Source organism: Sciurus carolinensis, chromosome 16, assembly GCF_902686445.1.
Source record: "Sciurus carolinensis chromosome 16, mSciCar1.2, whole genome shotgun sequence".
NCBI lineage: Eukaryota > Metazoa > Chordata > Mammalia > Rodentia > Sciuridae > Sciurus > Sciurus carolinensis.
In genome coordinates this window covers 66,581,299-66,605,788 of record NC_062228.1, presented here as the reverse complement: position 1 = coordinate 66,605,788, position 24,490 = coordinate 66,581,299, and the positions used below count along the sequence as shown (strand labels likewise).

At 55.4% G+C, this 24,490-nt stretch overlaps 1 protein-coding gene across 1 annotated transcript; it reads right to left on the bottom strand.

The window, feature by feature from the left end:
- Positions 1 to 19,524: 19,524 nt before the first annotated feature.
- A1bg (alpha-1-B glycoprotein) lies at positions 19,525 to 22,955 on the bottom strand. The gene is made up of 8 exons (XM_047528368.1): positions 22,802 to 22,955; positions 22,650 to 22,685; positions 22,277 to 22,558; positions 21,665 to 21,937; positions 21,263 to 21,553; positions 20,558 to 20,854; positions 19,781 to 20,068; positions 19,525 to 19,660 (listed from the first exon to the last, which is right to left on the bottom strand). The coding sequence occupies exons 1-8, from the start codon at positions 22,833 to 22,835 to the stop codon at positions 19,653 to 19,655; spliced, it is 1,509 nt and encodes a 502-aa protein (XP_047384324.1). The 5' UTR covers positions 22,836 to 22,955; the 3' UTR covers positions 19,525 to 19,652.
- Positions 22,956 to 24,490: the final 1,535 nt, after the last annotated feature.

Genomic DNA, 24,490 nt, shown 5'->3' with positions numbered 1-24,490 from the left:
GAGGTGGACTATGAGAGGAGCATCCTGGGCAGTGTGGAGGTGAGCTCTGAGAGGAGCATGCTGGGCAGTGTGGAGGTGAGCTCTGGGAGGAGCATCATGGGCAGTATGCTGGTGTACTCTGGGAGGAGCATCCTGGGTGTGGAGGTGAGCTCTGAGAGGAGCATCCTGGGCAGTGTGGAGCTGAGTTCTGAGAGGAGCATCCTGGGCAGTGTGGAGGTGAGCTCTAGGAGGAGCATCTTGGTCAGTTTTAAGGTGGGCTCTCATGTCTGAATGCCACGTCACATTTCAGGCTCAGGGCTTGCCTTGAGCCCATAGAGTCTGTTTTTTTTTTTTTATTGTAAACAAATGGGATACATGTTGTTTCTCTGTCTGTACATGGCGTAAAGGCATACCATTTGTGTAATCATAAATTTACATAGGGTAATGTTGTTTGATTCATTCTGTTATTTTTTCCCCTTCCCCCCCACCCCTCCCACCCCTCTTTTCCCTCTATACAGTCCTTCCTTCCTCCATTCTTGCCCCCCTCCCTAAACCTAACTTTAACCCTAACGCTAATCCCTCCCACCCCCCGTTATGTGTCATCATCCACTTATTAGCGATATCATTTGTCCATTGGTTTTTTGAGATTGGCTTATCTCACTTAGCATGATATTCTCCAGTTTCATCCATTTGCCTGTAAATGCCATAATTTTATCATTCTTTACGACTGAGTAATATTCCATTGTATATATATACCACATTTTCTTTATCCATTCATCAATTGAAGGACATCTAGGTTGGTTCCACAATCTGGCTATTGTGAACTGAGCAGCTATGAACATTCATGTGGCTGTATCTCTGTAATATGCTGATTTTAAGTCCTTTGGGTATAGGCCAAGGAGTGGGATAGCTGGGTCAAATGGTGGTTCCATTCCAAGTTTTCTAAGGAATCTCCACACTGCTTTCCAGAGTGGCTGCACTAATTTGCAGCCCCACCAGCAATGTAAGAGTGTACCTTTCTCCCCAATCCTCGCCAACACCTGTTGTTGCTTGTATTCTTGATAATCGCCATTCTAATTGGGGTGAGATGGAATCTTAGGGTGACTTTGATTTGTATTTCTCTTATTACTAGAGATGTTGAACATTTTTCCATATGTTTGTTGATTGCTTGTATATCTTCTTCTGTGAAGTGTCTATTCATTTCCTTAGCCCATTTGTCAATTGGATTATTTACATTCTTGGTGTAGAGTTTTTTGAGTTCTTTATAGATTCTGGAGATTAGCGCTCTATCTGAAGTATGATTGACAAAGATTTTCTCCCACTCTGTAGGCTCTTTCTTCGCATTGCTGATAGTTTCCTTTGCTGAGAGAAAGCTTTTTAGTTTGAATCTATCCAAGTTATTCATTCTTGCTTTTATTTCTTGTGCTATGGGAGTCCTGTTGAGGAAGTCTGGTCCTAAGCCAACATGTTGAAGCTCTGGACCTACTTTTTCTTCTATAAGATGCAAGGTCTCTGGTCTGATTCCGAGATCCTTAATCCATTTTGAGTTTAGTTTCATGCATGGTGAGAGATATGGGTTTAGTTTCATTCTGTTGCATATGGATTTCCAATTCTCCCAGCACCATTTCTTGAAGAGGCTATCTTTTCTCCATTGCATATTTTTGGCCCCTTTGTCTAGTATGAGAAAATTGTATTTATTTGGGTTTGTGTCCGTGTCCTCTATTCTGTACCATTGATCCACCTTTCTATTTTGGCGCCAATACCATGCCGTTTTTGTTACTATTGCTTTGTAGTAGAGTTGAAGATCTGGTATTGCGATACCCCCTGCTTCACTCTTTCTGCCAAGGATTGCTTTAGCTATTCTGGGTTTTTTATTCTTCCAGATGAATTTCATAATTTCTTGCTCTATTTCTGTAAGGTACATCATTGGGATTTTAATTGGAATTGCATTGAATCTGTATAGCACTTTAGGTAGTATGGCCATTTTGACAATATTAATTCTTCCTATCCAAGAACATGGGAGATCTTTCCATCTTCTAAGGTTTTCTTTGATTTCTTTCTTTAGTGTTCTGTAGTTCTCACTGTAGAGGTCTTTAACCTCTTTTGTGAGATTGATTCCCAAGTATTTTATTTTTTTCGAGGCTATTGTGAATGGGGTAGTTTTCCTGATTTCTCTTTCTGAAGATTCATCGCTTATGTATAAAAATGCATTAAATTTATGTGCATTGATCTTATATCCCGCTACTTTACTGAATTCACTTATGAGATCTAAAAGATTTCTGGTGGAATTTCCTAGTTCCTCTAAGTATACAATCATATCATCAGCAAATAGGGATAGTTTGAGTTCTTCTTTTCCTATTCGTATCCCTTTAATTTCTTTGGTCTGTCTAATTGCTCTGGCTAGAGTTTCAAGGATGATATTGAATAGAAGTGGTGAAAGAGGGCATCCCTGCCTTGTTCCAGTTTTTAGGGGGAATGCTTTCAGTTTTTCACCATTTAGAATGATATTAGCCATGGGCTTAGCGTAGATGGCCTTTACAATGTTAAGGAATGTTCCCACTATCCCTATTTTTTCTAGTGTTTTGAGCATGAAGGGTTGCTGTATTTTATCAAATGCTTTTTCTGCATCTATCAAAATAATCATGTGATTCTTGACTTTAAGTCTATTGATATGGTGAATGACATTTATTGATTTCCATATGTTGAACCAACTTTGCATCCCTGGGATGAAACCCACTTGATCATGGTGCACTATCTTTTTAATATGTTTTTGTATGCGATTTGCTAAAATTTTGTTGAGAATTTTTGCGTTGATGTTCATTAAGGATATTGGTCTGAAATTTTCTTTCCTCGTTTGGTTTAGGAATCAGGGTAATATTGGCTTCATAGAATGAGTTTGGGAGGGTTCCCTCCTCTTCTATTTTATGGAATACTTTGAGAAGTATTGGAATGAGCTCTTCTTTAAAGGTTTTGTAGAATTCGGCTGAGAACCCATCTGGTCCTGGACTTTTCTTTGTTGGTAGGCTATTGATGACTTCTTCTATTTCATTACTTGAAATTGGTCTATTTAAATTGTGTAGGTCCTCCTCGTTCGGTTTAGGCAATTCCTATGTCTCTAGAAACCTGTTGATGTCTTCAAAATTTTCTATTTTGTTGGAGTATAGATTTTCAAAATAGCTTCTAATTATGTTTTGTATTTCAGTCGTGTCTGTTGTGATATTTCCTTGTTCATTCCGAATTTTAGTGATTTGGGTTTTCTCTCGTCTTCGCTTTGTTAGTGTGGCTAAAGGTTTATCAATTTTGTGTATTTTTTTGAAGAAGCAACTATTTGTTTTGTCAATTTTTTGTATTGTTTCTTTTGTTTCAATTTCGTTGATTTCAGCTCTGAGTTTAACTATTTCCTGTCTTCTACTACTTTTGGTGTTGGTCTGTTCTTCTTTTTGTAGGACTTTGAGCTGCAGTGTTAGGTCGTTTATTTGTTGAGTTTTACTTCTTTTATTAAATGCGCTCCATGAAATAAATCTTCCTCTAAGTACTGCTTTCATAGTGTCCCAGAGATTTTGATATGATGTTTCTTTGTTCTCATTTACCTCTAAGAATTTTTTAATTTCCTTCCTAATATCTTCTGTTATCCATTCATCATATAATAGCGTATTGTTTAATCTCCAGGAGTTGGAGTATTTTCTGTTTTTTACTCTTTCATTTATTTCTAACTTCAATCCATTATGATCTGATAGAGTACAAGGTAGTGTCTCTATCTTCTTGTATTTGCTGACATTAGCTTTGTGGCATAATATATGGTCTATTTTAGAGAAGGATCCATGTGCTGCTGAGAAGAAAGTGTATTCGCTCTTGGTTGGATGGTATATTCTATAAATGTCTGTTAAGTCTAAATTATTGATTGTGTTATTGAGATCTATGGTTTCTTTGTTCAATTTTTGTTTGGAAGATCTGTCCAGTGGTGAGAGAGGCGTGTTAAAATCACCTAGTATTATTGTGTTATGGTCTATTTGGTTTCTACAATTGAGAAGGATTTGTTTAACATACATGGATGAGCCACTGTTTGGGGCATAGATGTTTATGATTGTTATATCTTGCTGATTTATGCTTCCCTTAAGCAGTATGAAATGTCCTTCTTTATCCCTTCTGACTAACATTGGCTTGAAGTCCACATTATCTGAAATGAGGATGGATACTCCAGCTTTTTTGCTGAGTCCATGTGCATGGTATGTTTTTCCCCATCCATTCACCTTTAGTCTATGGGTATCTCTTTCTATGAGGTGAGTCTCTTGCAGGCAACATATTGCTGGATCTTTCTTTTTAATCCAATCTGCCAGTCTATGTCTTTGATTGATGAATTCAGGCCATTAACATTCAGGGTTATTATTGAGATATGATTTGTATTCCCGGTCATTTGGTTCATATTTAAAATTTTATTTATTTATTTATTTATTTTTTGACACATCTTGGTTCCTCCTTTATTTGACAGTTCCTTTAGGATAATTCCTCCCTTTGCTGATATGCTTCTTTGTTTTTTATCTCTTCCTCATGAAATGTTTTGCTGAGAATGTTCTGTAATGCTGGCTTTCTTTTTGTAAATTCTTTTAGCTTTTGTTTATCATGGAATGATTTTATTTCATCGTCAAATTTGAAGGTAAGTTTTGCTGGGTATAAGATTCTTGGTTGGCATCCATTTTCTTTCAGAGCTTGAAAAATGTTGTTCCAGGCCCTTCTAGCTTTTAGGGTCTGGATTGAAAAATCTGCTGATATCCGTATTGGTTTCCCCCTGAATGTAATTTGGTTCTTTTCTCTCACAGCCTTTAAAATTCTGTCTTTATTTTGTATGTTAGGTATTTTCATTATAATGTGCCTTGGTGTGGGTCTGTTGTAATTTTGTGTATTTGGAGTCCTATAAGCCTCTTGAACTTGATTTTCCATTTCATTCTTCAGATTTGGGAAATTTTCTGATATTATTTCATTGAATAGATTATTCATTCCTTTGGTTTGTTTCCCTAAGCCTTCCTCAGTCCCAATAATTCTCAAATTTGGCCTTTTCATGATATCCCATAGTTCTTGCAGATTCTGTTCATGATTTCTTACCATCTTCTCTGTTTGTTCAACTTTGCTTTTGAGGTTAAATATTTTGTCTTCAATATCTGAAGTTCTGTCTTCCAGGTGTTCTATCCTATTGGTTATGCTTTCTATGGAGTTCTTAATTTGGTTTATTGTTTCCTTCATTTCAAGGATTTCTGTTTGGTTTTTTTTCAATATCTCTAACTCTTTATTAAAATGATCTTTTGCTTCCTGTATTTGCTCTTTTAACTGTCGATTGGTGCTATCATTCAATGCCTGCATTTGCTCTTTCATCTCATCATTCAATGCCTGCATTTGCTCTTTCATCTCATCGTTTGCTTCCCTAATCATTTTAATTATGTACATTCTGAACTCCCTTTCTGTCATTTCTTCTGCCATGCTGTCGTTGGATTTTATTGATGTAACATCTAGATTTGTTTGGGGCATTTTCTTCCCTTGTTTTCTCATATTGTTCAGGAATCAGTGGGTCATTAAGATATTGCAGATTTCCTCTATCGACTTAAAATGTCCCTGAAGATTGCTAGTATATCCCCTCTTATCCTTCAGTAGCCTGAAGTCTTGGAGGAAGTTGATAATGCAGAGCTCCACAAAGAAGCTGCCTCTCCAGGTGTGCTGACCCTCGGGTGGCGTATATTCCCTGCTAGTGGGCAGAGGTGCCTCCACTTGTTGACCAATGGTCATCCAACGGGGAACTAGGCTGCGGGCTGAGGCAAGTCCTGTTTGTGCCTGTGTCTCTGGTTTTACTGTCCCTGTGGGAAAACCTCACCCAGCAGGGAAGACTCACTCGGTGGGGACGTGTTGCTGATCAGTTCCCCTCCTAGAGGTTCCCCTCAATCTACAACTACCACCTGGGCTGGGCTGTCTTCCTCTGCAACGATCCCAGGGGCCCGGACCTACCTCCTGGGCCTGGGAGCCTCACCCTTCACAGGCGAGTCTCCTTAGGCTGCCTCTCCCAGAGAATCTGCCCGCAGTCCTGGAAACTTTGCTCCGCCCCTAGGCGTGTCTCTCTGTGGCTCTTCCAGCAAGAAGCCACCTAGCTCCTGGGACCCTGCTCTGCACCTAATAGCCTGGCTATGCGGCCCCTCCTCTGAGCCGCCATCTGGAGCCCCGTACAATAGCTCCGATACCCAGAGACCCACCACACACCTCCTCCTCCGGACAGCGGCCGAGTTTCCGACACAGTCACTAGGAGCCCAAGCAATTCACTTCACGTCTCCTCCTCCCGCCAACCGCCCATAGCCCTAGGCAGTCACTCCAAGTCCAAGTGACCCGCCCTGTTCCTCCTCCTCCTCCTCAGGGTAGTCCTCCGGGTGTTCAGGAGCGGTGGCTCCGAGACCAAGTGACCCACCACGCTCCTCCTCCAGGCAGGCCACCGGTGTTCAGGAGCGGTCGCTTTTATTCCAATGAACTCACCACTTGCCTCCTCCTCTGGCAACTGCCTGTGGCTCTGATGCAGTCACTCCTAGACCAAGCAACCCGCCATGCTTCTCCTCTTCCTCCGGGCAACTCCCCAGTGTTCAGAAGCGGTCCTTCTGGGTCTAAACAGCTCGCCACGCAGCTCCTCCTCAGGCAGCCGCCCGGAGCCCCAGTGGTTGCTCCGAGTCCAAGCGCTGTGCTGAGCCGCCTCCTCTACGATGATCCCAGTTGTCACTGTTTACTGCTCCAGTGGGGGGAGGGGCGTCTCGCCGAGCAACTCTACTTCCCAAAGTTCCCTGCGTTCCGGGGCTACCGTCCCATCCAGGACGTCTCCCCAATGGGAGAGACTCACCCAGCGACTTTGAGTTGATCCCGAGTCTCTCACTATCTGCTTTTTGAATCTTGCATCCTGGAGCAACGTGAAACGCAGCCGCCCCCTAGTCCGCCATCTTGAAACTCCTCTAGAGGTGAGTTCTAGGAGGAGCATCCTGGTATGTGTGGAGGTGGACTCTGTGAGGAGCATCCTGGGCAGTGTGTAGGTAGACTCTAGGAGGAGCAGCCTGGGCAGTGTGGAGGTGGTTTTGGGCGGCGTATTGTGGGCGGTGTGCAGGTGGACTCTTGGAGTAGCACCCTGGGCAGTGTGGAGTTGGGCACTGGGTGGAGTATCCTGGGCAGTGTGGAGATGGGCTCTGAGAGGAGCATCCTGGGCTGTGTGGAGGTGGGTCTTGGATGGAGCATCCTGTCCAATGTGCAGGTGAACTCTGGGAGGAACATCCTGGGTATGTGGAGGTGCGCTCTGGGAGGAGCATCCTGGGCAATGTGGAGGTGAGCTCAGGGAGGAGCATCCTGGACAGTGTGGAGGTGGACTCTGAGAGGCACATCCTGGGCAGTGTGGAGGTGGACTCTGGGAGGAGCATCCTGGGCAGTGTGGAGTTGGGCTCTGAGAGGAGCATCCTGGGCAGTGTGGAGGTGAACTCTCAGAGGAGTAGTCTGGGTAGTGTGCAAGTGAGCTCTAGGTTGAGCATCCTGGGCAGTGTGGAGGTGGGCTCTGGGAGGAGCATACTGTGCAGTGTGCACCTGACCTCTGGGAGGATCAGCCTGGGCAGAGTGGAGGTGGGCTCTCCCTTGAGCATGCTGGGGAGTGTGGAGGTGGGCTCTGGGAGGCACATCCTGGGCAGTGTGGAGGTGAGCTCTCAGATGAGCAACCTGGGCTTGTGGAGGTGGACTCTGGGAGGAGCATCCTGGGCAGTGTGCAGGTGGTCCCTAGGAGGAGCAGCCTGGGCAATGTGCAGGTGGTCCCTAGGAGGAGCAGCCTGGGCAATTTGCAGGTGGGCTCTGGGAGGAGCCTCCTTGGCAGTGTGGAGGTGGACTCTGGGAGGAGCATCCTGGGCATTGTGCAGGTGGTCCCTAGGAGGAGCAGCCTGGGCAATGTGCAGGTGGTCCCTAGGAGGAGCAGCCTGGGCAATGTGCAGGTGGGCTCTGGGAGGAGTATCCTGGGCAGTGTGGAGGTGGGCTCTGGGAGGAGTATCCTGGGCAGTGTGCAGGTGGTCCCTAGGAGGAGCAGCCTGGGCAATGTGCAGGTGGTCCCTAGGAGGAGCAGCCTGGGCAATGTGCAGGTGGGCTCTGGGAGGAGCCTCCTTGGCAATGTGCAGGTGGGCTCTGGGAGGAGCCTCCTTGGCAGTGTGGAGGTGGGCTCTGGGAGGAGTATCCTGGGCAGTGTGCAGGTGGTCCCTAGGAGGAGCAGCCTGGGCAATGTGCAGGTGGTCCCTAGGAGGAGCAGCCTGGGCAATGTGCAGGTGGGCTCTGGGAGGAGTATCCTTGGCAGTGTGGAGGTGGGCTCTGGGAGGAGTATCCTGGGCAGTGTGGAGGTGGGCTCTGGGAGGAGCATCCTGGGCATTGTGCAGGTGGTCCCTAGGAGGAGCAGCCTGGGCAATGTGCAGGTGGTCCCTAGGAGGAGCAGCCTGGGCAATGTGCAGGTGGGCTCTGGGAGGAGTATCCTGGGCAGTGTGGAGGTGGGCTCTGGGAGGAGTATCCTGGGCAGTGTGCAGGTGGTCCCTAGGAGGAGCAGCCTGGGCAATGTGCAGGTGGGCTCTGGGAGGAGCCTCCTTGGCAGTGTGGAGGTGGGCTCTGGGAGGAGTATCCTGGGCAGTGTGGAGGTGGGCTCTGGGAGGAGCATCCTGGGCATTGTGCAGGTGGTCCCTAGGAGGAGCAGCCTGGGCAATGTGGAGGTGGTCCCTAGGAGGAGCAGCCTGGGCAATGTGCAGGTGGTCCCTAGGAGGAGCATCCTGGGCAATGTGCAGGTGGTCCCTAGGAGGAGTATCCTGGGCAATGTGCAGGTGGTCCCTAGGAGGAGCAGCCTGGGCAATGTGCAGGTGGGCTCTGGGAGGAGTATCCTGGGCAGTGTGGAGGTGGGCTCTGGGAGGAGTATCCTGGGCAGTGTGCAGGTGGTCCCTAGGAGGAGCAGCCTGGGCAATGTGCAGGTGGTCCCTAGGAGGAGCAGCCTGGGCAACGTGCAGGTGGGCTCTGGGAGGAGCCTCCTTGGCAGTGTGGAGGTGGGCTCTGGGAGGAGTATCCTGGGCAGTGTGCAGGTGGTCCCTAGGAGGAGCAGCCTGGGCAATGTGCAGGTGGTCCCTAGGAGGAGCAGCCTGGGCAATGTGCAGGTGGGCTCTGGGAGGAGCCTCCTTGGCAGTGTGGAGGTGGACTCTGGGAGGAGCATCCTGGGCATTGTGCAGGTGGTCCCTAGGAGGAGCAGCCTGGGCAATGTGCAGGTGGTCCCTAGGAGGAGCAGCCTGGGCAATGTGCAGGTGGGCTCTGGGAGGAGTATCCTGGGCAGTGTGGAGGTGGGCTCTGGGAGGAGTATCCTGGGCAGTGTGCAGGTGGTCCCTAGGAGGAGCAGCCTGGGCAATGTGCAGGTGGGCTCTGGGAGGAGTATCCTGGGCAGTGTGGAGGTGGGCTCTGGGAGGAGTATCCTGGGCAGTGTGCAGGTGGTCCCTAGGAGGAGCAGCCTGGGCAATGTGCAGGTGGGCTCTGGGAGGAGCCTCCTTGGCAGTGTGGAGGTGGGCTCTGGGAGGAGTATCCTGGGCAGTGTGGAGGTGGGCTCTGGGAGGAGCATCCTGGGCAGTGTGCAGGTGGTCCCTAGGAGGAGCAGCCTGGGCAATGTGCAGGTGGTCCCTAGGAGGAGCAGCCTGGGCAATGTGCAGGTGGTCCCTAGGAGGAGCATCCTGGGCAATGTGCAGGTGGTCCCTAGGAGGAGCAGCCTGGGCAATGTGCAGGTGGGCTCTGGGAGGAGCCTCCTTGGCAGTGTGGAGGTGGGCTCTGGGAGGAGTATCCTGGGCAGTGTGGAGGTGGGCTCTGGGAGGAGCATCCTGGGCATTGTGCAGGTGGTCCCTAGGAGGAGCAGCCTGGGCAATGTGCAGGTGGTCCCTAGGAGGAGCAGCCTGGGCAATGTGCAGGTGGTCCCTAGGAGGAGCATCCTGGGCAATGTGCAGGTGGTCCCTAGGAGGAGCAGCCTGGGCAATGTGCAGGTGGGCTCTGGGAGGAGCCTCCTTGGCAGTGTGCAGGTGGACTCTGGGAGGAGCATCCTGGGCAGTGTGCAGATGGACTCTGGAAGGTGCAGTCTGGGCACTGAGGAGGTGGGCTCTGTGAGGAGCATCCTGGGCAGTGTGGAGGTGAGCTCTGGGAGGAGCAGCCTGGGCAGAGTGGAGGTGGACTCTGGGAGGAGCATCCTTGGCATTGTGGAGGTGGACTCTGGGAGGAGCATCCTGGGCAGTGTGGAGGTGGTCCCTAGGAGGAGCAGCCTGGGCAATGTGCAGGTGGTCCCTAGGAGGAGCAGCCTGGGCAATGTGCAGGTGGGCTCTGGGAGGAGCCTCCTTGGCAGTGTGGAGGTGGGCTCTGGGAGGAGTATCCTGGGCAGTGTGCAGGTGGGCTCTGGGAGGAGCATCCTGGGCATTGTGCAGGTGGTCCCTAGGAGGAGCAGCCTGGGCAATGTGGAGGTGGTCCCTAGGAGGAGCAGCCTGGGCAATGTGCAGGTGGTCCCTAGGAGGAGCATCCTGGGCAATGTGCAGGTGGTCCCTAGGAGGAGTATCCTGGGCAATGTGCAGGTGGTCCCTAGGAGGAGCAGCCTGGGCAATGTGCAGGTGGGCTCTGGGAGGAGTATCCTGGGCAGTGTGGAGGTGGGCTCTGGGAGGAGTATCCTGGGCAGTGTGCAGGTGGTCCCTAGGAGGAGCAGCCTGGGCAATGTGCAGGTGGTCCCTAGGAGGAGCAGCCTGGGCAACGTGCAGGTGGGCTCTGGGAGGAGCCTCCTTGGCAGTGTGGAGGTGGGCTCTGGGAGGAGTATCCTGGGCAGTGTGCAGGTGGTCCCTAGGAGGAGCAGCCTGGGCAATGTGCAGGTGGTCCCTAGGAGGAGCAGCCTGGGCAATGTGCAGGTGGGCTCTGGGAGGAGCCTCCTTGGCAGTGTGGAGGTGGACTCTGGGAGGAGCATCCTGGGCATTGTGCAGGTGGTCCCTAGGAGGAGCAGCCTGGGCAATGTGCAGGTGGTCCCTAGGAGGAGCAGCCTGGGCAATGTGCAGGTGGGCTCTGGGAGGAGTATCCTGGGCAGTGTGGAGGTGGGCTCTGGGAGGAGTATCCTGGGCAGTGTGCAGGTGGTCCCTAGGAGGAGCAGCCTGGGCAATGTGCAGGTGGGCTCTGGGAGGAGTATCCTGGGCAGTGTGGAGGTGGGCTCTGGGAGGAGTATCCTGGGCAGTGTGCAGGTGGTCCCTAGGAGGAGCAGCCTGGGCAATGTGCAGGTGGGCTCTGGGAGGAGCCTCCTTGGCAGTGTGGAGGTGGGCTCTGGGAGGAGTATCCTGGGCAGTGTGGAGGTGGGCTCTGGGAGGAGCATCCTGGGCAGTGTGCAGGTGGTCCCTAGGAGGAGCAGCCTGGGCAATGTGCAGGTGGTCCCTAGGAGGAGCAGCCTGGGCAATGTGCAGGTGGTCCCTAGGAGGAGCATCCTGGGCAATGTGCAGGTGGTCCCTAGGAGGAGCAGCCTGGGCAATGTGCAGGTGGGCTCTGGGAGGAGCCTCCTTGGCAGTGTGGAGGTGGGCTCTGGGAGGAGTATCCTGGGCAATGTGCAGGTGGTCCCTAGGAGGAGCAGCCTGGGCAATGTGCAGGTGGGCTCTGGGAGGAGCCTCCTTGGCAGTGTGCAGGTGGACTCTGGGAGGAGCATCCTGGGCAGTGTGCAGATGGACTCTGGAAGGTGCAGTCTGGGCACTGAGGAGGTGGGCTCTGTGAGGAGCATCCTGGGCAGTGTGGAGGTGAGCTCTGGGAGGAGCAGCCTGGGCAGAGTGGAGGTGGACTCTGGGAGGAGCATCCTTGGCATTGTGGAGGTGAACTCTCAAAGGAGTAGTCTGGGCAGTGTACAAGTGAGCTCTAGGTTGAGCATCCTGGGCAGTGTGGAGGTGGGCTCTGGGAGGAGCCTCCTTGGCAGTGTGGAGGTGGGCTCTGGGAGGAGTATCCTGGGCAGTGTGGAGGTGGGCTCTGGGAGGAGCATCCTGGGCAGTGTGCAGGTGGTCCCTAGGAGGAGCAGCCTGGGCAATGTGCAGGTGGTCCCTAGGAGGAGCAGCCTGGGCAATGTGCAGGTGGTCCCTAGGAGGAGCATCCTGGGCAATGTGCAGGTGGTCCCTAGGAGGAGCAGCCTGGGCAATGTGCAGGTGGTCCCTAGGAGGAGCAGCCTGGGCAATGTGCAGGTGGTCCCTAGGAGGAGCATCCTGGGCAATGTGCAGGTGGTCCCTAGGAGGAGCAGCCTGGGCAATGTGCAGGTGGGCTCTGGGAGGAGCCTCCTTGGCAGTGTGCAGGTGGACTCTGGGAGGAGCATCCTGGGCAGTGTGCAGATGGACTCTGGAAGGTGCAGTCTGGGCACTGAGGAGGTGGGCTCTGTGAGGAGCATCCTGGGCAGTGTGGAGGTGAGCTCTGGGAGGAGCAGCCTGGGCAGAGTGGAGGTGGACTCTGGGAGGAGCATCCTTGGCATTGTGGAGGTGGACTCTGGGAGGAGCATCCTGGGCAGTGTGGAGGTGAACTCTCAAAGGAGTAGTCTGGGCAGTGTACAAGTGAGCTCTAGGTTGAGCATCCTGGGCAGTGTGGAGGTGGGCTCTGGGAGGAGCATACTGTGCAGTGTGCAGGTGACCTCTGGGAGGAGCATCCTGGGCAGAGTGGAGGTGGGCTCTCCCTTGAGCATGCTGGGGAGTATGGAGGTAGGCTCTGGGAGGCACATCCTGGGCAGTGTGGAGGTGAGCTCTCAGATGAGCAGCCTGGACAATGTGCAGGTGGGCTCTGGGAGGAGCAGCCTGGTCAGTGTGGAGGTGGACTCTGGGAGGAGCATCCTGGGCATTGTGCAGGTGGTCCCTAGGAGGAGCAGCCTGGGCAATGTGCAGGTGGTCCCTAGGAGGAGCAGCCTGGGCAATGTGCAGGTGGTCCCTAGGAGGAGCAGCCTGGGCAATGTGCAGGTGGTCCCTAGGAGGAGCAGCCTGGGCAATGTGCAGGTGGTCCCTAGGAGGAGCAGCCTGGGCAATGTGCAGGTGGGCTCTGGGAGGAGCCTCCTTGGCAGTGTGGAGGTGGACTCTGGGAGCAGCAGCCTGGGCAGTGTTGAGGTGGGCTCCGGGAGGAGCATCCTGGTCAGTGTGGAGGTGGACTCTGAGAGGAGCTTCCTGGGCAGTGTGGATGTGGACTCTGGGAGGAGCATCCTGGGCAGTGTGGAATTGGGTTCTGAGAGGAGCATCCTGGGCAGTGTGGAAGTGGGCTCTGGGAGGATCATCCTGGGCAGTGTGGAGGTGGACTCTGGGAGGAGCATCCTGGGCAGTGTGGAGGTGAGCTCTGAGAGGAGCATCCTGGGCAGTGTGGAGGTGAGCTCTGAGAGGAGCATCCTGGGCAGTGTGGAGGTGGACTCTGGGAGGAGCATCCTGGGCAGTGTGGAGGTGAACTCTCAGAGAAGTAGCCTGGGCAGTGTGCAAGTGAGCTCTAGGTTGAGCATCCTGTGCAGTATGCAGGTGACCTCTGGGAGGAGCAGCCTGGGCAGTGTGGAGGAGGGCTCTCCCTTGAGCATCCTGGGGAGTGTGGAGGTGGGCTCTGGGGGGAGCAGCCTATGAATGTGATGGTCCTGGCAGGTGCTAGGGAGGCGCTGGCACAAGACCCTCATCTGTGGTCTTGTAAGAGGCACTCCAGTCCTCCCAGCCTCCCCCGAGTCCCCCCTGCGGTGTGACCACTGCAGGTCCTCCTCTGAAGCAGAATCGGCAGTGAAGGTCACACAGCTGGTGCACTCTGCACAGACATGAGCCCTATAGCGCCAGCAGCACTTGAGCCACTGAGATGCACCCCACCTTGCAGATGGGGAGACTGAATCCAACGAGACAGGCCTGAGCCTGATTTCTGGCCACAAGTTGGCTGGACTGGAGCAGGGGCTACTGTGCCCTCTCCTGCCTCCCCTGGGAGGATGCTGTGACCTGGCCAGAAGAAGCCCCCCACGCCCTGCACCCCATGAAGGGCAGGTCTGTGCAGGACACCTTTCCCACTCGTCCTGCCTTCCAGCTGCCCCTCAGCCTGGTTCTTCCTTCACCGTGTCCTGAGAAGGGTGGGCCTTGGGCCTCCCAGGAGCTGGAGAGTCCAGGTGGGCACCTCACCCACTCACTCCCAGCAGCAGGCGTCCCCGGTCAGTGCTCATGTGCACCCACGACTCTCCAGGACACAGCAGGTGCTCTGTGAGGGTTGGAGCCCTTCCACACAGGGCTGGGGTCCTGCCTGGGAGCAGGCGTGGAGGCCCTGATGAACACAGACCCTTCCTCTCTCTTGCAGGTGGTTTTGTACTGAGGATTTAACCCAGAGGTGTTCACCACTGAGCTACATCCCCCAGGACAGGGTTTCAACACGTTGCTAAGACTGACCTGGAACTTGTGATCCTCCTGCCTCAGCCTCTGGGGTTACCGGGATAGCACCTGTGCCACCATGCCTGGGCTCTTGCTTCTTTCAGACTGGTTCCACCTGAGGGTTTTTCTTCTGACGCTTAAGCTAAAATCAGGGACTTGAAAGATGGAGCATTTGGTAGGGGAGGAAATGTCAGAATGCGTGATGCAGGTTGGCTGGTGCCACGCCCTGTGGTCATCCCGGGTGCCGAGTGCGACGCTTCCTATGGGAAGTGGGGCAGAGGGCGTGCTGTGGTGGGATGGTAACACTGTGCTTGGGTTGTTCAGGACAGCAGCTTGGAGCTGAGCCCAGGGCAGGTGGCACTCAGCGCAGCCTAGAGGAGCCGGCCCACAGACAGAGCCAGAGGAGCCTCCACCTCCGTGGGCAGCTCAGAGAGGCCAGCAGGACTCTCGGGGGATATCTGGACAGAGTCTGGCACCCAAGAGCCCCATGGGGATGTCCTTGCAGACCAGCCTGGCCATGAGCCTGGTGCCTGGGGAGGCAGTTCCAGGAGGCCAGGACTCACCTCCCAAGAGAAGGTTCCCTTGGAGAAGCCGGCTGCTCAGGGGAGAGGCCAGGCCGTGGTGAGCACAGGGGAGGGTTCCAGGCGCATCTGAAGGACTTCCCGGAAGACGCCCTACGCCTGCCGGGAGTGCGGCAAGGCCTTCAGCCGCCCCACCCACCTCGCCCAGCACCAGCGGGTGCCCACGTGCGGCCCTACGCGTGGGCCCCGTGCGGCAAGGCCTTCAGTCAGAGCACCCACACCGGGGAGAAGCCCTACCAGCGCCAGGCCTGCGGCAGAGCCTTCAGTGACTGCCCGGCTCTGGTCCGACCCCTGAGGGTCCACTCTGGAGAGAAGCCCTACCGGTGCAAGCTCTGCCCCAGGACCTTCGCGCAGAGCTCCTCCCTCGCGGAGCACCAGCGCGCCCACACGGGCGAGCGGCCCTACAAGTGCAGCGACTGCGGCAAGGCCTTCAGCCGCAGCTCGGCCCTCGCCGTGCACCTGAGGGCTCACGTCACCGTCCTGCCAGGACTAGAGTAGCCTCGGGTCGTGACCGAGCCTTCCTCAGATGGGCCTCCAGAAGTCCCGAGCAGGAACTGGCGGGTGATGACAAGCCCCCAGGTGCCGAGGGCAGACCGGGGCCCAGAGCAGGGTGAACAGTGATTCTGCCAGCTGGGGAAGCTTCCAGAAGGATCCTGCTTCCCTTCAGAACAGTCCCGGAGAGAAGGCAGCCGTGCTGTGGGTTTGGACTGGTTCTGGGCTGGGCAGTGAGGCAGGTGTCTGCCAGGGCTCAGGGTCACCGCGTGCTCTGGGCAGGGAGACCTGCCGGAGCACTGCGGCTGCAGCTGCAGCTACAGTCCTCGCTGGCTCCTGTCAGCCCAGTCCAGAGGGACGCCTGTGAGGGCCCTGTGCCTCCGCACCTCCCAGCCTCCGCCTCTGGCATGCCTGACTCCGAGCCTGGCTTGTGAGGTCCTCGCCTTGCGTCCTGTTCAACCCCTGCCTGCTCTCTCTGTCCCTCCCGCAGCCTCACCACCTGTTTGTTGTACCCAAGGCTGACAACCCTCCCACCGCACACGCGGCCTCCTTGCCTCCCACCTGGATGACAGCAGGGTTCCCTGCTGCTCCCTCCAGGGCCTGCTTCTGCTGCCGGATCCGATTGTCACTCGGGGCACAGCAGACCTTCCTGCACATTCACAGGGCCCCGCAGCCTCTGTCCTCAGGTGTCACGCAGGGCTGTCATCTGTGCAGTGCTGCGAATGGCTCCAGGTGCTGCCTGTGGGCCAAGAGGCCCCTGGCCCCCGGGCTGCCTGGGTTCCTAAAGAACTCGTATTTCTCCCACCTCTGTGCCTTCGTTGCCTGTAGCCAGAGCCTCTCTCTCCTCTGGGAGGTCCCTTGTGTTCCCGCCTCCTCAAGCAGACTCCCTCTCACCTCCTGCCTCGACCCGCACCACTGCGGAGCCTGGGTCTGCAGGGCCCTAGGGGCTCAGTGTCTCAGCGCACACGATGCAACAGGCCCTGAGCCGGCATGGGAGGTGCCTTCCCTGGCAGCCACAGCACTCCACCCTGTCCTGATTCACAGTGGCACACAGGCGCCCAGCAAGCCTGGCATGCAGTGTGTCTGCATGGCGCCTTCCCTGCCCGGGGCCCGAGCCCTGGTGCCACCCTTCCCCAGCGTGCTCAATGGCCTCCTGTCACGACTCTGCAGCCCTGCCCCTCTTCCAGGGGCCATGTGTGTGACAGGTCCAGGTTCTGTCCCTGGCCACCAGGGTGTCTTTGTACCTCTGCTCTGATGACCCCGTCCCGTGTGAGTCATGTGACCTGGTCTCTCACCGTCAGCATCAGCATCGCCCTCACGTGTTCCCTCTGGCACGAGTGCACAGGAGAGGTGCAGAGCAGGAAGGTGCGGCCCAGGGAGAGGGACCACGTGGGGTCTCCAGAGCCTGGCCCAGGCACAGCTGGCCACACAGTGTGGCAGAGAGAGCTGAGGACGGAGCCGCAGCGAAGTGGTCTCCAGGCTGCAGGGAACAGGACTGGCATGCGCCTGACGTGGGCTGCAGAGCACTGCCCCAGGGTGACTTCCTGGACCTCAGGGCTCCTTGGTAAAACAGGGACAGCACCGACCCCGCTGCTGGCTCTGTGGCACCCAGTTCCACTGCTCTGCCTGCCGTGTGCCTGGCTCCAGGCATCTCTGCCATTTTATCCTGACTGTCCCGTGGGCAGGCAGTGGAAGGAGGACTCTGATGAGGGACTGCCTGCGGTCAGTCCGCCAAGTGATCTGTACACAGTATCTCATTTAATCCTCACACTGCATGGAGAGCAGGATGGGCATGCCCGTGGTGCCGGAGGCTGGAGGGTGTGACTGATGGCCAGGCACTGAGGACTTCAGAACACCCAGATGCTTCAGCAGATATGGCTTCCTAACCCCGTGAATATAACGAAGCCACTGAATTGTGCGCTTTGGAAAGGTGAGCTGGCTGCAAAGGTGCACACCTGTAATCCCAGCTGCACAGGAGGCTGAGGCAGGAGGATTGCAGGTTCTAGGCCAGCCTCAGCAACCTGGACCCTATCTCAAAAAAGTGCTGGGGGTGCAGCTCAGTGGTAGAGGACTCCTGGGTTCAATCCCCAGCACCACACGAGAGAATTTTAAGAATGAGAAGGAACAAATTACAGGTTGAGCATCCCTAATCCGGAGATCTGAAATGCTCCAAAATCCAAACCTTTTTGACTGGCAACATGATGCCACAAATGGGAGCTTCCACTCCTGACTTCCTTCAGTAGGCTGCAGTCAACAGGCAGGTGCACTAAAAATACCACGCAGAATCACCTTCCGACTCTTACTCACGGTGTAATGTGAGACACCGTCTCTCAGGTCATATGTCTAATTACATATGCAAATGTATATCTCATCATATATGCAGGTAGTCCAAGACCTGAAATTCAGAAAGACACCTGTTCCCGTGCATTTTGGATAGTTGGTACCCAACCTGTACTAGCGTCAAGAACGAAGCAGGTTATAGCACTTCAGACCCCACAGATATTAAAAGCAACAAAGGAACACATCAGATACCTCCGTACACTTATATTGAACAACTTAGATGAAATGAACTGTTACCTTTAAAGTCAGAAACTACTAAAATCAACCAAAGAAGAAATATGAAGACAGAATGGTTCTATTAAATTAGATTTATAAAACATTCTGGAAAGTGAAACTCCAGGCCCAGGCGAATTAAATCAAATAGAAGAAAGGGAATGGTACAAGCAGAGAGAGAAGACAGACAATAGAAAACAAAGTCAAAGTTCTTTGAAAAGATTTTAAGAATTGAACTAGGGGCAGTGGTGCATGCCTGTAATTCCAGCAGCAGGGGAGGCTGAGGCAGGAGGATCACAAGTTCAAAACCAGCCTTGGCAATTTTTTGATACCCTGTCTCTAAGAAAAATAGGGTTTTTTGTTTGTTTACTTTGGGTTTTGTACTGGGGATTGAGTCAGGGGCACTCAGCCACATCCCCAGTCCTATTCTGTATTTTTATTTAGAGACAGGGTCTCACTGAGTGCTTAGCGCCTGGCTGTTGCTGAGGCTGGCTTTGAACTGGAGATCCTCCAGTCTCGGCCTCCTGAGTCACTGGGATTACAGGCTTGCTCCACTGCACCTGGCTGTAAAATAGTTTTCTTTCTTTCTTTCTTTTTTTTTTTTTTTTTCCAGTGCTGGGGATTGAACCCAGGGCCTCATGCTTATGAGGCAAGCACTCTACCCACTGAGCTATCTCCCTGTAAAATAGTTTTAAAAGGGCTGGGGATGTGGCTTAGTGGTTAAGCACTCCTGAGTTCAATCTCCAGTACCAAAAAAAGATTTTAAAAATTTATAAGGAAAAAATAACAGAATGAATCAGCTACCATTACCCTAGGTAAATGTATGATTACACAAATGGTATGCCTTTACTCCATGTACAGAGAAACAAGATGTCTCCCATTTGTTTACAATAAAAATAATAATAAATAAAAATTGATAAACCCCCAGGTAGAGACAATTCATATTGCATGCAAGATGTAATGTCATTTACAGACATCACAGAACAATTTATCATTACTTAATGATGCTTACACACCTACTGTGTGCCAGGATCTCAAGGGCCAGCTTCAGGCAGGGCCAGAAGCAGTGGTCCAGGGGGTGCCGGATGGGAGGGAGAGCAGAAGTCAGAGGAATCCAGCCACTTCCACAGTTCTGAGGGGGGTTCCCATGTGACCCGCCTGACACCATCCAGCACCACCACCCAGGGGAGACCCAGACTTGGAGAAGACCCCTGAATATGGCCTCTAAACTTCTTCCTGGTGTGGGAACGGCTGCTGTCAAGGCAGGGTTGAGGGGTCTGGAGACAAGCTACATGCCAGGTGGAACAGAGGTGCGGGGGGGGGGGGGGGGGCGGGGGGGGGGGCCGCTTGGTGGACCAGACAGAAGGAAGGGATCTTGGGAGGTGTGGACAGAAGAAAGGGATCTTGGGAGGTGTGGCGGGTCAGTCGTCCACCCTCAGGATGCAACCCAGGGCCATTCCACTTTCAGAACACAGAACTCAGTTCTGAAAGAACAGCTCCCTGAACCTGGTGACCAAAGACGCGCTTTACACAGACTTGAGATTTATTAACTTCTGGGAGAAACGAGGGAGAGGCCACTAGCCTCCCAGGTTGCCTGGCCTCCGGCTGCAGCAGGAAGGACGCCGACCCATGAGGGTCCAGAGCGGGATCAGCCTCCTAGGCGGGACCAGAGAAGTGGGGTGAGGACGCGGCCTGGGCCCTCCGCCCTGGAGGCCGCAGGACTGGCGGCCAGCCGCGCCCCTCCGGCGCTGCGCGGACCTCACGCCCTGTGCTCACCGGCCACCCGGAGCTCCACCGGGTCGCTGCGCTCCGACAGGAGGGCGCCGGGCACCCAGGAGCGGTAGCGGCAGCTGTAGTTGCCCGCGTGCTGGGGTCCCACGAACTCCAGCACCAGGTCGGCCGAGGCGCGCGGCGTCCAGAGGGTGGCCGAGGCCTCCTCCTCGCCCTCGCGTAGCAACTCGAAGGTGACGCCGGGCACGTGGCCCTCACAGTGCAGGGTGGCGTCGCGGCCCGCGGCCACCGGCCCGCGCCACAGGGCTCGGAGCTGCGGCCGGGGAGGCGGCCCTGCGCGCAGGGGCGGCGGTGAGGCCACAGCCGCCCCCAGACCCCGCTGAAGCGTCCTCTATGCCCGGCGAGTCAGCTTCCCCACCCCCTACCCCGCGCCCCGGTTGTCGCGCTGTCACGTCTGAATCTTGCCGCCGCGTCACCTCCGCCAGGACCACAGGACCCCAAGCCCGGCCTGCCCAGAGGTGTCGGGGGACCCCAGCGTGGTGGGAGGGAAGAAGCCATCCAGGAAATGCCGTTCCTCTGGGGGCCCGGGACGAGAGCGCGGGGCGGGCGGGCCCAGGTCCATCGACGTGACCGCGACAGACGTGCGTGTGGCACAGGGGACCAGAGGCGCGGGCTCCCAAGCAGGGGTTTGAATAGCATATCGGGCTCCGGCCCCCAAGCCCTGGTCAACAGCCCGACGGAATCGGGCCAGACTGGAGGCGCTGGGGGACCTCGGCGGAGAAAGGCGGAGCCACGCGCACGCCCTCCCCGCGCCGCACTCACCGTCCACGCGCAGCTCCAGGCGCGCACTGGGTGCGGAGCCTGCAAAGGGCTGCAGCGGGTCCACGTAGACGCAGCTGTAGTTGGCCGAGTCCGCGGCCGACACGTCCGGCAGCTCGAAGAGGGCCTCGGGTCCCGCGGGGCTCAGGAGGCCGCTCAGGCGTCGCCCGCCCGAATCCTCCCGCTGCAGCGCGAAGCGCAGCCCAGCCCGGGGCGCTCGGCACCGCAGCCGCACAAGCGAGCCCGGCGCGGGGCGCGAACCCTCCGGCTCCGCCTCCAGCACCGGTGCGGGCAGCGTCTCTGCGGAGGAGATGGCAGCTGACCTGGCCAAGGGCGGCTGGGCCTAGTGCGCGGCCCAGTCTTCGCCAGCTCCGGCCATAGACGTCCCGCCAACGCGCAGAACCGCCCGACTCTAAGCCCCCAGCGCTGCCCGTTTAGAATGCTGCTTAGAATCGTTTGTCCCCGAGTATGGGCGGGAAGGAGGCGGCCTGGGGGCTCCGCGCCCGCCGCCCGGCGGGACCCGGGGACAGGTGGCCCGTGCCACACCTGCCGCCTGACCCAGTCGTTCCAAGCGGGGCCTCAAGGTTGCTGCGCTCCTTGCAAGACCGGTGGGTGGACCCGCACTCCGCAGTCCCACCGATCCCACCCGTCCTCGGACTCCCGCGGGCCACGCGTCCGCTCCCGCGCCCTGCGGGGCGCCTGGCTCACCGTCGCTCCACACCAGCTCCGAGGGCGCGCTGTCCGCAGACCAGGCGGCCTCCTCAAGGTGCAGCCGGTAGCGGCAGGTGTAGGGACCGCTGTCTCCCGGGGCCACCGCGTCCAGATGGAAGAAGACGCGGTCCGGGCTGGTACTGCTCCTGGGCACCAGTAGCTCCTCTCCGCGCTGCCGCAGCTGGAAGTCGACGCCGCTCAGGGGCGCCACGCAGACGAGGGTCGCGCGGGCGCCAGGGCGCAAGACTCTGGGATACTCTCCCCTAAAATCCGGCGGCGGCGGCGTGGCTGCGAGGCACAGAGGTCGCTGGGGCGGCGCCAGGCTGCCCGGAGCCTGGGAAGCACCCTTCCTTGCCACACCCGCCCAAGCAGGGTTTGTGATGTGGGGTCAACACTCACTCTTCTCCTCGATGCTCACAGTGGCGCTGGGCTCAGAGGGGTCACCTGCGGGGTGGGTCCGGTAGCTGCAGCTGTATTTGCCAGCCCGGTGGACTTGGAAGGTGACTGCTTTGTCCTCCCCGGCCTCAGCCACCTTCAGAAACTCATCATCACCTTCCCGCCTCAGCAGGAACGTGACACCCCACAGCGCCCCCTGACACAGCAGGGTCGTGTTCAGGCCGGGTGTGATCCAGGGCACCGGCTCCGCAGAGAGCCACGGTGGGGGCAAGGACTCTGTGGAAGAGGCAGGGCGGGTGAGTGGTTCTGCGGACTTGGACACAGGCAGCTCAGCTGCACCTGGACCCCATACTCCAGATAATGAGGGACACAGGTAGGTGGTGCAGGGCAAGAGCAAGGGAAGAGCTAAGGCAGGGAAGAGCAAGCATGTAGGGAAGTGCAGTGGACCCTGAGCACTCTCTGGGGGCTCGGTCACTTGTTCTTCACAACCCTCTGGGAGCGTAGGACCATCCTCCCACTTGACTGATGGGGAGGCAGGCTCGGAGGCCAGGTGACCTGGAGGGAGACTCCCCATCCGCCCCCTGCCTCCTGGACCCCAGCCCCAGCCCTGCACACCTGTCCCAGTCACTTCCAGGAGGTTGCTCAGTTGGGTCCATCTGCCATTGCTCAGCCCTGAGCGGCAGCGGTAGAGACCCTGGTTGTCCCTTGTCACTGCTCCCAGCAGGAACTGGTGCTCGATGGCGGGCGTGTCCAGGTGCACCAGCACCTGGGTCACCCCGTCCCTAAGCAGCTGGAAGTCCCGGGTCTCCAGGCGGGCCTGGCACCGCAGCGTCACGTTGGCCCAGGGCTGCAGCAGCGAGTCCGGCTCTGCCCACAGACTGGGTTTGGTCTCATAGGCTGGGGCAGGGGGAGTGGGGTCAATGTGGTGCTGGGGGACAAGGGGTCCCCACGTCTGCGGCCCACCACCCAGGCCCAGCCCCGCACTCACCCACAGCCGCCTCGGCCGCTGGGTGCAGGGTGAGGCCTGTGGAGACAGCACCATGATGCTCCATTCACACAGCCCTGCCCCCAGGGACCCCAGACCCTGTCCCCAGGGGCCCCAGACCCCTGCCCCCAGGGACCCCAGACCCCAGCCCTTACCCCAGAGCAGCAGGAAGGCCACCAGCGCAGACATGGCCGTGCCCCCACACTCCACGGGCCGTGACAGTGGTTGTGTAACTGCAGGTGGCCTGGGGCACTGACCTCATCCTTGTTTGTCCTTCCCAGAAGGCAGAGACGGAGGCTTTGGGGTTGGGGACAAGGGTGAACCTCCCAGGCAGCCACAGGGGCTTGAGCAATAGTCCCATCAATGGATAACCAATGACTGTCATGTGCAGCACTGGGGTCTTTCCTGGGAGGGACTGTCCTCTCCTGCTCCATCACGCCACACCACACAGGGACACCAGAGGTGGGGCCCTGTGTTTGGATTGAGTAACCTGGGCTGCCTGGAGGCCTAGGAGCTGCGGCATCTGCATCAAGGGCCACCTGTACCCAGGACACTCAGTTCAGACTTGGGTTTCCAGCCTCTGCTGTGGACACTGCCTGAGGTCCCCAGTGACTGACCAACTGACCCATGGCCTCCAGCCAGCCCTCACCGTCCCTAGACGTCTGCTGAGCCTGGCCTTAGGTGGACAAGTGTAAAAGCTGACTCTGGAGGATCCTGATTGTAAGGGGTCCCACGGAAACCACGCCGGACACGGGAAATCACATAAGGGAGTTTATTAAGCAAAAAGAGTGTCTCCCTGCAGGGTAAGAGAGAACATGAGAGGAAAGGAAAGGGAAAGAAAGGGTGCGCACTACAGAGAGTGGAAAAGCCAGGATAGAGAAAGTGAGGAGGAGAGACAGAAGGATGAGAAAAGATGGCGGGTAGCTACAGTGAAGCAACTCAATTCTGCCGGGCTAATAGGATAATGGAGAAGGATACTTGCAAGCCGACTGACGAACCAATAGCTAGCTAGGATGTTCACAGACTGACAAGTGGTTGGGAAGCGAGGAAAATGGCTGCACCAGAAAGGTCAGGGGGAGCAGCTTTGTACATTACATCCCCCCGTTTCTGTTTTTATAAGAAAATCTTTTGCTCTCCTGTTCTTTCTGAAGCCTTCTCTCTCCTTCCTGCCTAAGTGACTGGGGCTGGTTTTGCAGGTGAGATGTAAAAAGTCCATTCTCCCAGGGACAGTCTTCAACTTGCAGACTTCCAGAGGCAGATGGTTTTCATGGACTTCATTTCCTCGATTTGACTGATCCCCTATTTCTATACTAACTGCCTGTCCCCAATTCTGGCTTCATTCGCCCCTCTAATTCTAGGAACTCCTTCACTTCACTGCTGTAGGGAAAGGGGGTGGATGACCAATCTGGCTTCTTCAAGCTGGAAGGGGGCAGCGTGGGGCAAGCAGTTTGGAGTTCCCTTTTTAGAAATCGGGTCAATTGAGGGGTCCAAGGTAGAGGTTTGGTTGGGGAAGAGCAGGTGGTACAGGCATCTGGGGAGGGGTGCTTCTATGAGAGAAGAACAAAAAGACATGAGTACTGAAATGAGATTGATACAATATAAAAGTCGCGGAATCTGGAACATGCCAATGAATATCTTAAAGATGACAGAAGCCAATAATTCCTCACCAGGGGGTGGAAGAACTGAGAAGTTGTTCCCATAACAAGGCCTAGCAAAGGCTGGAGGGGACAAGGCCTTTATTTGGGAACTTCAACATTGTCCAGGTTATCAGGAATGTAAACACAACATTTAGTAGAAATACTAGCAAACATAGATTAAGCCTACCTGTGACTGTAGGCCTTAAA

Bases quoted from the DNA above. Each gene is read 5' to 3' on its own strand.
- A1bg (XM_047528368.1), bottom strand. From the start codon at position 22,835: ATGTCTGCGCTGGTGGCCTTCCTGCTGCTCTGGG. The intron at 22,686-22,801 runs GTAAGGGCTGGG...CTGTCTCCACAG, and splicing joins GGCCTTCCTGCTGCTCTGGG to GCCTCACCCTGCACCCAGCG. The intron at 21,554-21,664 runs GTGAGTGTTGAC...TGTGCCTCGCAG, and splicing joins TGTGAGCATCGAGGAGAAGA to CCACGCCGCCGCCGCCGGAT.